This window comes from Fukomys damarensis, unplaced genomic scaffold (assembly GCF_012274545.1).
Source record: "Fukomys damarensis isolate Sample0158 unplaced genomic scaffold, DMR_v1.0_HiC HiC_scaffold_3, whole genome shotgun sequence".
Lineage (NCBI taxonomy): Eukaryota > Metazoa > Chordata > Mammalia > Rodentia > Bathyergidae > Fukomys > Fukomys damarensis.
In genome coordinates, this window is record NW_022900915.1 from 32,860,321 (window position 1) to 32,879,647 (window position 19,327).

A 19,327-nucleotide genomic window follows, 5' to 3' on the forward strand; every position below is an offset into this window, starting at 1 on the left:
AATATCTTGTTGAGGATTTTTTTCACCTTTGTTCATTAAGACTATGGCTTTACTTTTTAGTTGGGTTTTTATCTGGTTCTGGGAGCAGGGTGATACTGGCTTCCATAATTGATTTTGGGAGCACTCCATCCATTTCAATTTGTTTGAAGAACTTGAGGAGTATTGGTGAAATAACATCCTTAAAGGTTTTATAAAATTTAGCAGTATGGGCCAGGGATTTAGCTCAGTGGTTCTGCTGCCTGCCTTGCAGGCACAAGGACCCAAGTTCGATCCCTGGTACCCGACCCCCAAAAATTAGAAGTGGATTCATCTAGTCTTGGGCTCTTTAGTTGGTAGATTCTTTATTGCTGTGTCAATTTCATTGCTTGTTATTGGGTTGTTAAGCATATTTATATCTTCTTGGGCTAGTTTTGGTAGTATATGTGTCTAGAAATTTGTCTACTTCAAAATTTTCTAATTTGGAATATAATTTTTCAAAGTAGTTACTGTACTACCTTCTGTATTTTGACAATGTATGCTGTGATTTCACTTTTAATTTCTAATTGCATTGATGTAAGTCTTTTCTCTTTCTCTTGATGAGTCTAAGGGCTTATCTATTTTATTTACTCTTTCAAAAAACCATCTCTCTAATTTATTCATTTTTAAACTTTTTTAGTCTCAATTTCATTGAGCTCTGCTCTTATTTTTATAATCTCCCTTTTTAATTTCAGTTTGGTGCTGGTTTGATGTTGTTTCTCAAGCAGCTTAAAATTTTTCATAAGGTTATTTATTTGGGCTCGCTCTATTTTCCTAATATGAGCATTGATTGCAATCAATTTTCCTCTGAGAGCTGCTTTCATAGTGTCTCAGAGGTTTTGTTGAGTAGTACAGTCATTGTCATTAACTTTCAGAAAATTTTTAATTTTTCCTTTTATTTCTTCTGTGACCCATTTATTGTTTAGGAGTATGTTGTTAATTTTCCAGGTGCTTTTGACTTTTCCAAAATTTCTTCTGTTGTTGATTTATATTTTCACTTCACAGTGTTTTAATAGTATGCATGCAGTAATTTCAATTATTTCATATTTACATATGTTAGTTTTCTGTACTAGCATGTAATCTGTCTTGGAAGAAATACCATATGCTGCTGAAAATAATGTATAGTACACTCTTCTGTAGAGGGGTGGAATACTCTGTATGTATCTATTAAATCTGTATGTTCATATTTCTTTATTAAAAGGTTTTTTGTTTAGTTGATCTATTTGGAAAGAAAGATAAAACAAAGAATTGAATGAAATGAGCAAAAAGGAGTGGCAAAATTTATTTGAAAGAGTGAAAGTGAAGAATGAGAGAGAAACTGGCTCTAAAGAGAGAGCTTGGGCTGAGAGAAAGAGGAAAAAGCAAGCTAAAAGCATACCCTGGAGGAAGCAGGATAGGCTAGTGTGAAGAAAGGCACAATAGCAAGCTCTTCTTGGAATTTGTGCTTTTTTTTTTTTTTTTTGTAATGGGGATTGAACTCACAACCTTGTACTTACAAGGCAAGCTTAGTACCACTGAGCTAAATCCCCAGCCTGCCATTTGTGTCCTTTTATACTGCCGAAATCTTGAGGAAACCCATGAGAACTTCCACATATGGATCCTGAGAGGCTAGGATCTCATATCTCAGGCAGATATCAGGTCTAGGCTGCCCTCAAAACCTACTCACCTTCTCCGGAGAAGTCCATGTGCAGAGGGCTTTGGGGACTGTTCTGCATATGTGTTCTGGGATCTTGTAATTAACAGGTCATGCCTACTTCCCCAGCCAGCTTTGCCATGCCCTAATCTCCTATGTCAACACCATTGGTATCCTTTCCTAAATGTGCTTTTTTTTTTTCCATTCTTTACATTGTCAGTCTGAAAATTTTCCAACTCTTTCAGTCTTGTTTCCCTTTTGATTATAACTTCCATCTTAAGTAAATTTTCTCTTTTTCATTTTATTATAAGTGGCCAAAAGAAGCCATATAGCATCTTGAACACTTTGCTGCTTAGATTTTTAGATGTTGCTGTGGTTTGTGTTTAGATGTCCCCCCAAAGCTTCATGCAGATGAGGTGGGAATTTCTTTTTCAGAGGTAGTTGAATCTGGAATGTGTGATGCTGGAGTTAACAGTGTGTGATTACTAAACCACTAGAAGTGATTAGTTTGGTGACCCCCTAATCCAGGCAGTCTGAATAAGATAAAAGGGGAAAGCAGAAAGACGCTGTTAAACCCTTTTATTACCTTTGCTGCTTTGTGTGTGCCATGTTGTTTCTCCTCTGGGAGGCCTGTTGGCCATTCTTGTCTTGAAGCTGATTATGACCTGAAACCTCCATGAAATGTGAGCTACATAAATCCCTTTCCCTCTAATTTTGGGTGTTGAGTATTTTGTCTCAGTAATGAGAGAAAAGTCACTATCACAGTTGTCCTAGATGCTCTTCAGTTCTGTCTTCTATAGAATTCTAGGGCATGGTCATGGTTAAGTTCCTTGTCACTTTATAACAGATGACCTCTATTCCATTTTTTATCATCTTGAAACCTCATCAGTCTATACCAGTGATGGCAAACCTTTTAGAGCTCTCAATGATACAACCTATTGTAGCACACATGCCATTGGCTCACCACCACCAGTCTATACTGTCTATTATTTTCACCAGTCTTCACTTAAGTAGCCTCCAAAATGTCTGACTTTCCCTATGACTCTCCTATTCTAACCTGTGGTGTCCTCACGGCATAGTCATAAGCAGCCTTAGGAATGGGGGAAAGGTAGAATCCTGGGCCCTTACCTGCTGCTACTCATTAAAAGCATGATTTGTGTTTTCTCATGGGAGAGTCAGGGACTTAGATCCATTTTCCTTCTGAACCATGACCCTTCACTTGAGCGTACAAATGCCCAATAGATAACTAGAAGTAGCCGGGATTTACCTCAGCGGTTCCATTGCCTGCCTTGCAAGAGCAAGGTCTCTATTCAGTCCCTCCCCCACACGAAAGAAACAAGCAAAAATGAGTAAAGATAGCTAAAAGTGGAACAAAGCTTGACCTTCATTTTGTACCATCTGTTACTGTAAATCTTTGGTTAAATTGCTTCTCAGTCTGAATATCAACATGCTGATTATTTAAGGAGTGTCTGTTGAGGACCTGGCCAGACCAGGTTGATTAGTCCTGAATTTACAGGAACTCATCACCCTTCAAAACAGACAGGCCATTAAGATAAGAGATTGACGGGGATGTTCCAGTGTACACCCAAGTCTTGGGCCGTTTTCCTAAGTCTGTGATCACCTGGATTCTAGAAAAGGTAAAGCCCCACATTACTGAGACCATCACAGACAGAAACACTCTTCCTGGGAATAAAACCACCCCTCAGCCATAAGATTCCAGAACTATGACACCAGGACTGCGATAAGGATCAGCTGGACCCGAGCCCACCAGCTAATTCCTGAAAGCTGGCCTATCATCGTGTGTGGGCCAGTTTGAACTCCCCCATCAGAGCAGGCCCCCTCCAGCCACCTAAGCCGGAGTCCTTCTCTATCTGCTCTCTGACTTTCCAATGAAAGCTTTTTCCCCCCTGTAAATTCGTGCTTTAGTTTTAATTTCTCTCTGTATTAAAGCAAGAACTAGAACTCATGCTAGGCAGGTACATGTTCACCACAATCACCCGTCAGGCTCCAGTCAAGACAACACAGGCTACTCTCAGCATTCTTTCAAAACAATTCTGGTCTCTACCCATTTCCCAGTTCCACAATTTTCAGTATTTGTTGTAGCAACAGCCTTGCCTCTCTGACCACTTCACACAGAAATACAATCATCACCCTGCATCTGTAGGTTATGAATCATGGATTCCACCATCTGTGGACCAAAAATATTGAAAAACAACTTAGGTGTATTGAACAAAGAGAGACTTTTTTTCTTGTAATTATTCTCCAAACAATTCAGTATAACAATTATTTACATAGTGTTCCCACTGTCTTAAGTAACCTAGAGGTGATTTAAAAGATGTAGGAGGGTATGCATAGCTATATGCAAATACTGTAGCTCTTAATATAAGGGACTTTTGAATATTTGTGGATTTTGCTATTCGGGGGCTGGGAATCCTGGAATCAATCTCTACAGATACTTCAGGGTGACTATCTGTTGTTTTTTCCATTATTCATTTTGGATTACTTACTTCAAATATTAATCCCAATTTTGGTATGTTCAGTCCTAACATATGAAAAATCCTACCAGATTGGATTTTGAAATAGTTTCCTGGCAAGTGGAATGAAAGGAGGGGAGGAAGCCAGCCTGGACTCAAATGAGAACCTGTCTCAAACAAAATAAATTAGACTATAAAAAGACAGTCAGGAAAACAAATATATTCTGTATACTCAGAGATAATAGCAAACTCTATCAGCATAAACAGAAAATATTAAGGACCTCCAAATTTCTTTTAAACTCTTAAAAATGCAATAGTTTCAGAATTTAACTTACATTAATTCCTTAAAAATCCACAGCCCACCACATGGGCCAAAGGGTGGAGGACCCAGCACCCTGAATAGAGACAGAGACCCCAACTAGGGAGACTGAGGATCAGCAGTCATTTATAGGGAAATGGATGTAGCTTGAATCCATAATGTGAAGTGAAACAAATCAGACACACAAACTCAAATATCGTATGATTTCTCTTATAGGAGAAGCCCAAGGTATAAATAAACTAAAGAGCAAAATAAAACAACAAGATGGTAGGAAACAGAAAGATCTTTGGCAGGTGGGAAGAGGACCAGGACTTGTTTGGACAGGGGAGGGGATGGGGACAAAGATGAAGCTGGTCATGTGCATACACCCACTCCCCACATTGGTGTACTCATGACATACTGCAAACATGCACTAATGCAAAAAGAAACAGCATTGGGCCAGTGTTCTGCAGGGGCTTTATTACAACCCTGAGAGTGGCTGAGTCCAGCCCACACTTCCTACCTATCACCCCGCAAAGAGGAACTGTCCCAGGAGTCTTTGCATGACTGTGACTCTGCAAAGCAAAGTTTGGCCTGTTGGATCAACTGCTCATGAAGTCGAATCAGAAACAAGTATACAGTGAAGCTACAGAAAATCCTGGAGAAAGGAAAGGACTTGGGTCTAGAGGTCAAACGTTTAGCTGATGGGGCGGATGAGGGCGGGTCAGGGCCCAGCCAGAGTGGCCTGGCTGAGCACCAAATGGATCCGTGGCTTTGTGGTCGGCCACATGGCCTGCAGACTTGTCATACGTGCCCCACTCCCCCATCCACGAAACCAGAACGCTGGGACTGAGGCCTAGTGTCCGTGTGTTCTTGAGCCCTTTAAGTAACTCTGGTAACTGCTACAGCCTGAGCAACTGGTTCAAGGGAAAGCTGTTGGAACACATGCAGGCCTCACACAGTGTCGCCCAGCCAGTGGCTTACCGGACGGACCAGCTGCCGCAGCAGGATTCCCCACATAGTGCCTTAGAAGCAATTTGACTTTTTACAGTTCTAGAGGTCACAAGTCAAAAGTTAGACTGAACAGGCTAACATCCAGGTGTCAGTGGAAGTGGTTCTTTGTGCAGCCTTTCGGGGAAAAATCCATTCCCTTGCTGGTACCAGCTCGTAGACCCCAGGCCTTATCCTCTAGCTCCTGACCTCACCCCTCAATGGGTCCTACCTTGAAATCTGTTGCCATCATCACATTACCTTGTCCCCCAACTCTTACTCTACTGCTTTCTCTTGAGGACCTGTAAGCACAGTGGCCCCACTCAGAATAACCTCTCAAGCTCCAGACCCTTAATCAACAGCAAAATCCCTTTTGCCCTGAAAGGTAACATTCATAGGTTCTGGGGATAAGGATGTGAACATCTCTGGAGAAGCCGTTATTCTTCCCACTGTAGGAGGAATGTGAAAATACGCATTTTCATTTGCTTGTGTTCACGTGAATGAACACTATAAAGACACACATAAAACTAATACATGTGAATACCATTGGGGAACATAAGGCATGGCTGTAACGGAAATGGGAGGACACTTTTCCCAAAATTGTCTTTATATTATTTTGAGCAGGAAAAAAAATCTAATTTCCAAATTAGAAATTCTTTGAAAACATGAATGGGACTTGTGGGAGAACTGAGTCCCTCAGAAACAGAGTCCTGTGGTAAGAAAACAGGCAAACCTGAGGTCCTCATGGGGGTGTGTGACTTCTTATCTCCCGCTGTTGCTTCTTTACTGTACTTGGCCTTGTTTGTGGTCTGACAGTTTGCTAGGGACCTTGTACTACCAGATTGACTAAGTTTAATGTGTTTTTATTGACTAGCTTAGTTTACTATGATCACGCAGAACTGTGTGTGTGTGCGTGTGTGTGCGTGTGTGTGTGTGTATATCTCCTATTATACAATGTTACACACCTAAGGAAAGATAGGAAGTGGTAGGAGGGAGAGAAAGAGAGGAAGAAAAGGGAATGTGGCCTTTATAAAGTCTTGCTATTAACTGTTCTGTTTGACATTATAGAGACTAAAACACAGACTTTTGGAATCCTAGAGATTATAAGCATTGGCAGCAAAAGTACTTTATTTTTTGGTACCGGGGATTGAACTCAGGTCCTTGTGCTTACAAGGCAGGCGGTGGCACCACTGAGCTAAATCCCTGGCCTAGCAAAAGCATTTTAATGGTGACACAGTAAGGGAAGAAGAAACAGGCTTTCAATCAGAAATAAATGAAACCAGATAGGTACTACATCACCAATAGGGACTCAGCTCAACCTTTATGATAGTTAATGTATTGGTTATTGTGTTTGTTTCTGGGTTATCATTCAGATCTTCTGAGTGCAGGTTCCCTTCCACTTATTTTTTTTACAAATAAATAATATATTGTATCCACTAAATTGCTGCCATTTTCTTCAATAGGAATAGGAGAACTCTTTGTTCTGAACAGGAGAAGGAACATCAGACACTGATAAGATCATCAGCTCATTGTTGAACATTAAATCCTAACAGCAGACCAGAACAACTAGGATTTTGAGAACATGGGCTGCCTCGTGACAGGGAAGTCACTGTGGATGGCTGAAGGAGCACCTGTACACGTTGAGTAACACAGAGGCATTTCATCCCTTCATTATGTCCAGCAGGAACTGTCTCCTCATCCATCTTACTGTCTGGCCTGCATCCACATTCCTGGGTGGAGGTGTCCCCTGGGATCCCCTGTCCACATTCTGCACCCCAACTGCTTACCACTTTGCAGTCTCTATGTTCACCTCAACAAGGCAGCTGGACACCCTGAAGACCCAGACCCCATGCACCAGCTAGTTCTGCCTACCAGACACAGGGCAGACAAAGCTTCAAGTGTGAGCACGCTTTTTACTTTTATTTGCAAGCCTGTGGATTATCGTTCTAGCTGAGGTAACCTGGTCTTTTCAGGTGACCCAGTTATTCCAGACCTATGCTTGACAGAGGCTTAGGAAGACAAGTAAGGGAAGATTCCTGCCATCAAATAAGAGCCAAGCAGAGATCACCAATGCAGGCATACCCAGGAATGCTGTGAGCACCATGCCAAAGGTACAAAGAACTAAGGAAAAGACATGCAGAGGCCATTAATTCTTTGTGGGAGAGTCACAGAAAGGAAAACAGAAGTGACGTTTAAGTTGGGTTTTATAGGACATAAGGGTTTTGCGGTCTAACCCAAGCCACAGGAAGACTCTGAGGTGTACAAGCACACAGACAACTGGAACGACAAGCCAGCCGTCAAGTGGGGCATCTTTTCTGCTTGTGGGAGTGGCCCCACCTGAAAGGATAAGGCTGGCTGATGACGAGCCTTGCTGGCCGTGAGGAAGGTGGAAGCTTTTCTGTAGTCACAGATAGCAGCGAGGGTCTTCAAGGAAGATCGGGTTTGCATTAGCACGGTAACTCCACAGCAACGGTGGAGCCCCCGGTGAACACAGCAGACATCCGACAACTTGAGAATCTGTAGGGCATCTCTGTCTCGCACTGTGACACCTCCTCTCGGGACAGTCGCCTTGGTCTCGCTCCTCAGCCTGGGAAGTCCCACGTCTTGTTCCTCCGTTACAGAAGCTTCTTCAGCTCACGAACTCTTGGGCCCTACCACACGAATGTACACAGAGGGCTTCCTCCTGTGACGCGTAACTGCCAAAACATTTTCTAAATCAAAGACATCACCTGGCTAGGAGAAATTCTTTTATTCTTTAACCAGTTGTTCGAAGTCATGTTAGATTTTAAAAGTCTCCTCACACCGTGAGTCCTATCGGCAACATTCATATTTGATGGAAATTTGCCGTGACACATAATTATGCCTGAAACACACCAGGCAGTATTTTCACAACCATTTCAGCAATTCAACATCCAAAGTAAAATAACTACAGGACACTTTATTAAATTTGTTTTTTTTTAAAGTTTATTTGTTACAAAATGTTAAATACTAAAGCTAAAAACATATAAATTCAGGTCAGGCTCTATTAAAATCACACACATGCCCTTCTTTGCAAAATCATTAAAGATTGAATTAAACAGATTCTTTAAATAAAATAAAGTACTCTTTGAGGACATCTGAGTCCAATTAGCTACAGCAGTGTAGTATACTTTGTAAAATTATAGCTGGAAAGTTGAGCTACTGTGGAAATAAAATCTATCCCATTCTTCTGTCTTTTGCTACTATGTATGCAGTGTGAAGCCACCTTGCTGGTGTGGTCGGGGTGAACTTCAGTTACAACAAACACCACAAATTCTCTGTTACAAATCTAGGCTGTTGTAGCAGGAACACAGAGTAGCCAGAAGGATACAAAGGGTTATACAGCATGAAAACCTGGCCTGGAAGGAAAAGGCCTTATTCACATAAACAGTATCTTCTCTAATTAAAACGACTGGGAAAGATATTAAAGCAGAGATCAGCAAACAGCACACATCCATCTAGAAATAACAGTACAACGGAAAAACTCTCCTGGAAACTGGCACTCACTTCTTCCAGGTAGTTTATAAGTCTTTCAATTTTTTCTATTTTGAACTGAGTCAATCAAAGAGTCAGTCTACATCAGTGAGTTCCAAGACTGATTCAGCTGTATTTTAATTAACTCTGGAGAACTGTAGCATCCGGCTGACTCACCCACACAGGTGGTAAAGAGCTTTCAAAACCCAGCCAACACAGCAACACCTAGGAGTACCCGCTTCCAACTACTCCCACTCAGGCCAAACAACCGAAAAGAACTAGCTACTATCTATTTAAATATTATATAGTATTTTCAAGAAAATATTGTTTGTAACTTGTATTTTTCCACTTTATAATTTTAAATGCTATAATTAATATGGGGGTGAGAATGAGCTTATGAAGAACGAAAAGCTATCACTGCGCTTTAAACGTTCATAAATGTGAAGGAATTTCTAGAAATCTGCTATATTATCTATTCTTTACAATGCTAATCCTAGCTAAATGGGATCTGCTGATAGTTGATTACTCAGGTGATTAAAATGAAAAAAAAAACACAAAATGGATCCCAATAATCTTCACCGACACAGTCCTATTGAAAGCAGATTTTCTGAAATATATTTAGAAGGAAGGTACTCTTTCTTCTGATTTTAATGGTGCACAAATAAGGGCTAACTGCATGGAATTCTAATATTACAGTATAAGATTGTTTAATCAAATATTAGAAAAGTTGAAAAAAATGTGCATTCTAAAGTCACTGGAATTTAAAAGAAAAACATATTCCAATATTAAATTACAGATTACAATGGTGTGAACAATAAATACTAAGCAGACTTTTCTACCTATCTTCAAGTTTGTGAGCTTGATATAATCGTATCTGTACACATGTGAGAGAAACGAATTCTGTCCTTATCCCAGTACCCATAACAAGTCTCTGATTTATATCCTTTTTTTTTTTTTAACTTACTAGGTATCCTTAAAGGACAAGACTCAAGCCATTCTTCATCAAATAGCCTTGCAGTCCTGGAAAGAATTCAAACAACCTAAGCCATTAACACTGACTGCCAATCTTAGCAAATACACTTTAAAAAGTAATATTGAGCCTTCATAGCAAATTCCTCAGACAGCATCTTTTTCTGTGTGCATCTTTATAAAAGCGTGTATTAAAATCAAGCCAGTCAGTCAGTTACTCTTCCCAATATCCTGGCCTTATAGAATGATCAAGGAAGTATTTGTTCATTAGCAACTGAGCCAGGACTGGGTTTTAAAACTAAGCCAACACAAGGCGATTCTCACATGCCAAGGGGGTGGCAGCAGAGGCCCTGCATGGTACAGACACCCCAAGAGCAGGAGCCCCAGTGTGCTTTCTCCCTCCAAGACAACCTGCCCCGGATGCCTAGATACCAGGGCCTCTCTTCTACTTTTACAGAGAATGATGTTTGAACAGAAAAACATGGTATTTTTCCTGCTAGGAAATACACATAATTTTCAGGGCCCAATGCACAGGGAAAACACCGGGCCCTTCTTCAAACATTATGAAGAATTTCAGGACAGCCACAGCCAAGCACTGAAGCAAGCATGAAGCCCTTCAAGTGTAGAGCCAGCACTGGGTAGGTTTCCTGCCCTGTCAGAAGCCAGGGGGAAGACAAGGACATATAACTGGGGTTTCTGGATGAAAGAGAGTTTTGTTCATGATGTTGATTCAAACACTGACACTACTTTGGAACCAAGTATCATGACCTTTTCAAAAATCTCAAATTTTTATTTCAAAAATTTCATGTTGGACTGGTTAGTCTCTTTCTCACTGAAGAAACAGTTACATGGGGTCCTTCAATGACCCTTATTTTAATACTACTCAGATATGATGAATTTCTATGTTAATTCTAATTGAATTTTTTAAAAATTTAAGCATTTCTTAACAGGGAGGTGGTCACCAAAGCAAGAGAGCATCTTTAAGGGAAAACACAGCTGTACAACAGTTTTATATTCTAGAGTGAACCCTTAGTTTTAGTCTGTGTTATATTTTGTTCCCTTTTAAGAATACAATTGTAGGTTTTTCAAAGAGAACTAATAAACACATTAGGCTGAATTTTTTAAAACACCCATACTGGCATCAGTCATAAGAATTTCACTGGAATCCAGTGATATCCCATTCTTCATAATAATGAAAACAGAATGTATACAAAAGCTTCAGGTTACATTACTAAGCAACGACATTTTCGGGAGTGAATATACTTCCTGTATTCTGCAAGCTGCTTCAAGTACAAATTTGATGGCCATCTGTGTTTCTCAACAAAACTGCGTTCTTCCACTAAAATTTGAAGAAAAAGAATGTTAACTGATCATATTTTACTTTGGATCAATTTAAGACAGTAACTGCTGGTTTTCTATGTGACAGGTGAAATTGGAGTGCTGTTATATCCTCCTACCCTTCCCAGAAGCTTCCCAGAACCATCTAGTACAATTCTGGTTAAATCGGTCATCAGCACTTATGCTATTACGTGATTTACAATTACACACATCTTGAACAATGCTTCATCATGTAGCAGTTTATTATTTTCCTTTCTTTTCAATAAAACTCTACTTTTTCTGGGAGATACAGACTCATGTTTTCCCGTTTAGTTATCTTTGTGGCTAACTCCTCCTCAAGACTCTGCAAAGCCCCCTTGGTTAAATTTCCCACTCAGTACAGGGATCTGCCCAGCCCTGCAGTGACTGCGGCTAGGCAGAGACCACCTCTCCTCAGAACCCACAGAGCCAGAGGGTTGGACTGAGTCTTTGCGCTGGGCCTTCCTTTCCTGGACTCCAGGTTTTTCACTTTATTCCTTAGTTTCAGGGAAGCATAACCTTTATTAGCTTCTCGAAAAGGGGTCTGGAAAGCATTTCTGAGATCCTATTTGTAATGCAGTATTTTTAGTTTATCCTCATTCATGATTTATAATTAGGTTTGGTATGAAACTCCAGGTTGAAAACTCCCCTCAAAATGTTGCAGACAGTACTCCAGTGCCTTCTAGTTTCCAAGGCTAAGAACTCTGTCACCATTCACATTCACAGTCCTGGGGGCGCAGGGTGTTTAAATCCTGGAAACTTAGGTATTTCTGTTTATACTTAGTGTTCACACATGCACCAATGTACCTTGTACATTCATTTAGTAAATCCTTTCAATGTGTTGACTTGGGTTCTGCAGTATTGGGATAACTTCCTTATATTATTTCTTTGATAGATTCCCTCACTGTTTTTCTATATGAACTTCTATTACATAGTTCGCCTTTTAGACTGAGCCTCCAATTAAAAAATAAAATGAACTCACTCTTCTGCATCTTTGCTCCTCTAAGTTCATCTTCTTTGTTTGTATTTACTGTTTAATTTTTGGTACCTATTTTTTGTGTGTGTGTCAGCAACTGCTTTAAGTACCGTATCTGCGGACTCACACTGGTCTTCTTATAGTTAGCAGCAGGACCCTGGAAGCTGTCTGGAAACCTTGGGGTGTGGACAGAGTGGAGGCTACACACATCCAAAGGACTACACATGTGCACCATCCAGAGGCCAGAGGAGGATGCGGCTACTTCATCCCAGGGTAGGGGAGCCAGGCTGGCAAATACCAAGCTGCCAGGATTCCAGCACCTGGATAAGGGAAGGGGGCTGGAGCCTTGCCGCACAATGTGCACCTTTACACACACTGAGAACCGCACCTCCGTCCAGCTCCTCACCCCGGATCTCAGCTACCCCCGAAGGTCATGATTCTGTAAACTTTATATGCTTGAATTGCTCCAGAAACAAACTCTCACCTCCTGCAAAGACGGGGAACCACTGCCTGTGTGTGTGGAGGGGACAGTAAAAGCTGGTTCATCGATATTCAACCAATCCCACTGCTTTTTTTCTCCCTGCCTCATCCTGGCTTCGGAAACCTAGGGCCATCTTGGGTTTTTGGGGTCCTGCTGGGGGAAGCAGTTTGTTCCTCCCTTCTGTGTGCACTGAGGTTCCCTCCTGTTAAGTCAGTTTTCACTTTTCCACCTGATGTTCAACCCCTCCATTCACCTTGGAAGAGCAAGGCCCTACACCAAGCTGTGGGGCCTGGGTGAAAAGAACCAAGCTACTCGGGGGAATGTGTCCTCTAAGGCCATAGGACACAAAGGTGACATGAGATGATCCCTCAGGTAAGTTATCGCACATAGCTCGGCAGCCAGCATAAATAAAAACAAAGCAAACCTCCGACCATATAATACATAGTACACTACTGAGCTAAATTAAACTGTGAGAAAAATACATCCACAGACACCTAGGGTAACATATTCCTGTGTGTTGCAGGTTTTGTCAGAATCCAGTATCTATACATCTACATAATGAGCTATTGAACTGGGCTCTGAGGCATCCACCCCTGCATTGATGTGAGAACTTTTCCAGTCTCTCTGATTTCTAAACACCTCTTTTTTAAAAAAAAATTCCTAATCAAAACAATTTGTAGAATTGCAGTGGTAGTTTGATAACTTCTGACACTGAGAATGGGCAGTTCTACAAGGAATCTGTAAAGAAATTGGGACAAGAACCCTTTGGAACTTTAAGTGACCATGTGAGGTAGGTCAGGTGGGAGGCAGTGGATGTCAGGTTTTTTGGGGGGTACTGAGGATCGAACTCGGGTCCTTGCACTTCCAAGGGAGGTGGCAGAATCACTGAGCTAAATCCCTAGCCCTGAGGCAATGGAAAATCTAGAATTCTAAAACACAAATAGTGGTCAAACTATACAGTAAATATTTAATGTTTTTAAAAAATGATTACAGTAAAAGACACATTGCCATTAATCCCCCTCAAAGTACTTCCTCTTTTTGTTTTTTTTTGGTACTGGGAATCCAACTCGGGTCCTTGTGCTTGTGAAGCAGATGGTGGAACCACTGAGCTAAATCCCAGCCCCAAAGTACTTCCTCCTTGCTTCCAACACACTCTGCCCATCATTCTTGCCACTTCCTGAAACGGTTCTGGAAGTTCTCTTTTATGAGTGTCCTCACAGGTCTGATCTAATATATTAATGTTGTTCATCTTATTATTTTGTTATAAAATTTTGTTTTATTAAAAAAATACAGTGAACAGTGCTGCCAAGTACCATCCAAGGGAAATGCAGGCTCACAAAAACACGACGCTGTGTCATCCTCTGCCTTATTTACCAGATCAGGCACCAGGTGACTTCTGGCTCTTCCCCAAAGTCAAAATGACCATGAGAGGGAAACGTTTCGAATTCATTCAGGACACTGAGGCAGCCACGACAGCACACTAAGGATACTAATGAGAGAGGATTTCCAGAACTGCTTTAGAAAGTGGCAAGACCAGCAGGTAAGTATGTTCAAAGTGAGGGGAAGTATTTCGAGGGAAAGTAATGGCAATGCGCCTTTTATTGTAGTAATTTAAAAAAAAAATTTAAGCATTTACCCTGCTTTTCAATCATACCTCATACTACTTTAAAATAAAAATTTAAAAATATGGTCCCACAGATTGCCAGTTTGTAACCACTGATTTGGAGATTTCAATTCTCCCCTATCCAGGAGCTTTTGCCCTACTGAAGCCCACAGCACCACAGGCCGCCAGACACGAAGGCACCGTGGGAAGGGAGCTCTGAGGATGCCGCTAATTCCCAGACAGGAACAGAAGGAATCGCTGCCGCAGCCTCCACCCCTCGCTCCGCCTCTCACATAGCTCCCAGCAGCCCTGCTCTTTCCTATGTCACCTGGGAATCCCATACGCCACAGGCAACTGCGTAATGACACAATCAAAATTAACCAAGACAACACACACAGCAACTTTCACCCAGGGCATAACAGTTCTCCACGCATGTCACACAGCTACACAACATGTAAGTAGAAAGTAATATTATTCTTTACAAACGAAGGTGACCTAAGGTAGTGTTGTGAAAATGACTGTAAAATGAAAATACCGATGTCAATTTTTATAGCTTTCTCAAGGAATAGCTATGTAAGAAATGTCCCTAATGACAGAGAACAGAAGCAGACCTTAGCTTTCTGAACAGACTGTTTTTTCTTGAGACAAGAGACAGTTGTTCACAGTAATTCTTAACAGCTGAGCTCTAGTTAAGACGCTTCCCGTAGCACACAATGTTTGCTGAGGGGCTGAATACACCTGTTAAAAACTGACTGTGTTTCCTTGCTTCCACAATTGTACGAGTGGCTGAATGAAGAGATTTTCACATCTTTTACCAGCAGAACCATTTTTACTTAGCAAAATTTTATGTAGAACTTGCAGACCTTCACATACCTCCGTGGAGATCGATTTGTTCAGGGTATGAAAGTGCTGACTAGGTAGTCGTTCATTTCCTTGTCCTTTTAGCTCAAATTTCCTCGAGCCCATTGCACGTAATTGTGTGATGAGCCTCGCTGTCTATTATGACGGCTCTCTTACTTGCACTTCCTTCCACTTATGCAGAACTGCGACTCTCACGCTTTGGTTGGTTTTAATCTTTATAATTTACCTTACAAATCCCAATACATACACTTTTGAACACCAAGTTTCACAATTAAGAAAAAAATTATTATTTCAAAGTAATATATGAGACCTCTATAATAGGTATAATTAATAAACACAGATACCTCATAAATAAAACTGTATGTTCCAAATAATACATGATCAAAACTTAAGTATCCTTTAAATGTTGCTTCTGATTTAAGGAACACCCAGATCTCAGTTATCAAAACCAAATACCACCTGAGGACATTTTTTTTTGCCACCTTTTATCTATTTTTTACAAATGCATTTAAAATTGAATGGAAGCTACAAAAGAATCATTAGAATACGTCTTGTGTAACACAGTTCAAGCTGCTTATCTAACACAAGTGACTGTAAACTTAAATGTCCTCAATCACACACTGCATAATTTCAAAGATCTTGTATTACTCTGCGCATTACTGTGTTAAAGCTGTTTACAAGTTATAATCTCAAACCTAAGAACAAAGACCACAAAGTTTTGGGGTTTTTCCTCCTACCTGAAAGATCCTGAAATTCAGGCTTTTGACTGAAGATGAGGTAGTTGGTAGCAATGAAATGAAGGAGCCAGGTTGAAAGGCAGTCAGAGTGGTGAAACTGCAAGGAAAACGGAAAGGGGAGCAATGCTGTAAGCCGCGAGCACACGTTGCGCAGCTGGGGGCAGGGGTGGAGCCCGAGTCCATGTTTATGTGACGCACCCTGCACCCTGCAAACTCTTACAGCTACGGGAAGGAAACGCGAGCGTTACCAACGCATACTGATAAATGTATTAACGAAGAAGTGGAACCAATGGTAAATAAGGAGGCGCTGCTGCTGCACAGCCAGTGTGCTGGGGGTTCTGGGGGTTGTGTTTGAACTTTTTCATCTAAGACTTCACTAACTACAACAGCAGGAACCGAAGATGATGGCGAGCAAGTCCTGATAAACAAGTGCGCCTGAGGAGAAGATCGGGAACTATTTTGAGGAGGACATACCACTGGGCTAGGGGTGGGGATGGCCGTGTCAACCTTTCTACAAGGAAGCTGTATCTGCACAGCTGCTTTTAATGGACACACTGTTACCCCGAGCTGGACCTCCCTCCTGACTCTTGTTGTTCTGAGTTCTTGCAGCTGCTAGGAGAGCAAATGGCCCCTGGCAGCGCCACCTTGGTGCCTCTCAGTGTTGCCGAGTCATCCAGCCCCCAGTCTGGGTACAGATTTGCAGGTAGGTGACTCGGTGCATGAGTACAGTTCTTTCATGTTGCCATTCTTACCATGGTGCAATAGGCATAACAGAAGACATTTACATATCGGTGGGTGTACAGGTTATTGGCGTAGTAAATTTATAAGTGTGCAACCAGAACCACTGTCCAGCTCCAGAAGTATTCCATCACCCCAAAGTAAAACTCTGTACCCTTTACACAGTAACTCCCTGAATCCCCCAACCCAGGCCCTGATAACCACCATTCTACTTTCTGTCACTATGATTCTGACTACTCTAAACACTTCCCTAAGTGGAACCACACTTCTTCCTCTGGCTTATTTCACTGAGCATGTCTTCCAAGGGTCACCGTGTGGTAGCATACATCATGTGCCTTCATTTTCAACTCTAACGCCAGTGGTCTGCATACACCCCCCCCTTTTTTTTTTTTTCCATACCAGGGATCGAACTCGGGTCCTTCAGCTTGCGAGGCAGGCAGCGGAACCACTGAGCTAAATCCCCGGCCCACAGCACTTTTTTTGTTCATGCATTCAACCTTAGACAGACACCGTTTTGGCTAAGTACAACTCTTCAGAAAGCTCAAAAATGTTACATAAGCAGCGAGCAACACTAAAAGCGGAACCACTGAGCTAAATCCCCGGCCCACACCACTTTTTTTTGTTCATGCATTCAACCTTAGACAGACACTGTTTTGGCTAAGTACAACTCTTCAGAAAGCTCAAAAATGTTACATAAGCAGCGAGCAACACTAAACTGGAGAGAGCTACCATCTCAAATCTTAAGAAAGAAGCTCAAGGATGCAATCTTGTGTAACATACACTTTCGTGGATCTCTCACGTTCCATACAGGAAAGCAGAATTTTTGAGTTGGAAGGGACGTTGTGGTTCATCTAATCTCACATCCCATTTCCAGTCTTTCCTCCCGTATCTTTGAGAGAAATGCTCCTCCTAGGAGCAAAGAAAGAAACTGCGGAGCCTACATACTGGTCAGGACACTAACTGAGGACTGTGACTTCACAAGAGAAAGGAGATCACAGGTACAAACAAGGAGCTACAGAAACCTTCTTCAAATGCAGAATTTTATTTCTGAGAAGATTTAAGATATCATCGTGAGCCCTTGGCAAGAGATGGATCACATCTCCTTGTAAAAGAATACATCAAAAATAAGGTTAGAAAACACTAGAAAAAATGAAAAAGAATTTTAAAACTAAATTTGGAAGACAGCTACTTATGTATCTCAAGCTCAGTGTAAATATATTACAAAGAGAGATGAGGGTTCCTCGATTTTTAAATGTGTTTTTAACCTTAATATTGAATATATATGATTTTGAGATGATTATGAGAGAAACAAAGACCCAAACAGTTAGGGGATAGTAAAGAAGGCACAGATACCTGAAATGACTTCCCTTCTATGACCAGAAATACCCATGCTGACAGGGGCCGAGCTTTTGGGGCCACAGAGTTCTGAGCTTCACCCCAGCACGTGCTCTAGCATCGAAGTTGCTGGGCTTTCTGAACTCCTGGCCGTCAAAGCTGACAGGGACAGACGATACGTTGTATACCAGATAGTATTTTAAGAAGTTCTGGATCAAAGATACTGCCATGAAAAAGATCTAGAGGGGTCAAGTTCAATAACAGCACTCATGTGCGGAGACGATACGTTATACCAGATAGTATTTTAAGAAGTTCTGGATCAAAGATACTGCCATGAAAAAGATCTAGAGGGGTCAAGTTCAATAACAGCACTCATGTGCGGCGTAACTTCAAGTCCACAGTGTGTCAAGCAGTGAATGAAAAAGCGAAGAGCCACGGGCTCTGATTCGCCTGGCTAAGTCTTCTGCGCCCAGGAGAAGAGTGACAAGTAAGTGGCAAGGAGAAGGCTTTCTTTTGGGGGGCGGTGGTTCTGAGGATTGCACCCAGGGTCTTTGCACTGAGCTACATCTCCAATGCCCCCCTCGTAACTTCAAGTCCACAGTGTGTCAAGCAGTGAATGAAAAAGCGAAGAGCCACGGGCTCTGATTCGCCTGGCTAAGTCTTCTGCGCCCAGGAGAAGAGTGACAAGTAAGTGGCAAGGAGAAGGCTTTCTTTTGGGGGGCGGTGGTTCTGAGGATTGCACCCAGGGTCTTTGCACTGAGCTACATCTCCAATGCCCCCCTCCCATTTTTAAATTAATTTATTTTGAGATAGGGTCTCCCTAAATTGCCCAGGTGAGACTCTCGCAGTCTTCTTGCTTCAGCCTCCCAAAGTGTCTTACCGCTTCTGACCAGGGCTACATCTAAAGGTTTGAGATTTCAACACAGCAATCTGAGTTTATTCATGGACCTGACACAGTTCTTTGTCAGATCTGTTATATTGTAGCATCTCTGCAAATACAGTCACTCACATTAATTTGTGTAAACTCCATCTGCTCCTTAAAATGAGCAATGCAGCTTTTTTATTAGTGTGTGTTTGCAGTACATGCAGTTTACAATCATCCGGGGGAATGGTACAGGTACATACTACGGCTTGTTTCTTCCTTTCCCTGCCTCCTCTTCTAAATCCTCTTTCCCCATCTTTGTTCTTACTGATCTTACCTCGTGTTCACGGCATATAATGCTTACATTCATGTAGGTTAGTAGGTGCCTGTACATGGTGGGGTTTTGTGTGTGTGTGTGTGTGTGTGTGTGTGTTTGGTACTGGGGATCAAACTTGGGTCCTTGGGCTTGTGAGGCAGGCAGCAGAACCACTGAGCTAAAACCCCGGC

General features: G+C 41.7%; 1 protein-coding gene across 3 annotated transcripts in view; it reads right to left on the minus strand.

Moving 5' to 3' along the window:
- Positions 1-9,844: 9,844 nt before the first annotated feature.
- Positions 9,845-19,327, minus strand: part of Rhobtb3 (Rho related BTB domain containing 3) — a 56,701-nt gene continuing 47,218 nt past the window's right edge. For all 3 annotated transcript variants that reach the window (XM_033767577.1, XM_033767579.1, XM_010621862.3), the window contains 2 exons: positions 15,886-15,982; positions 9,845-11,210 (listed from right to left, as the gene is read on the minus strand). In XM_033767577.1, the coding sequence (XP_033623468.1) occupies positions 11,095-11,210; positions 15,886-15,982 (213 nt within the window). In that variant the 3' untranslated portion in view covers positions 9,845-11,094. The remainder of the gene's footprint in view (positions 11,211-15,885; positions 15,983-19,327) is intronic.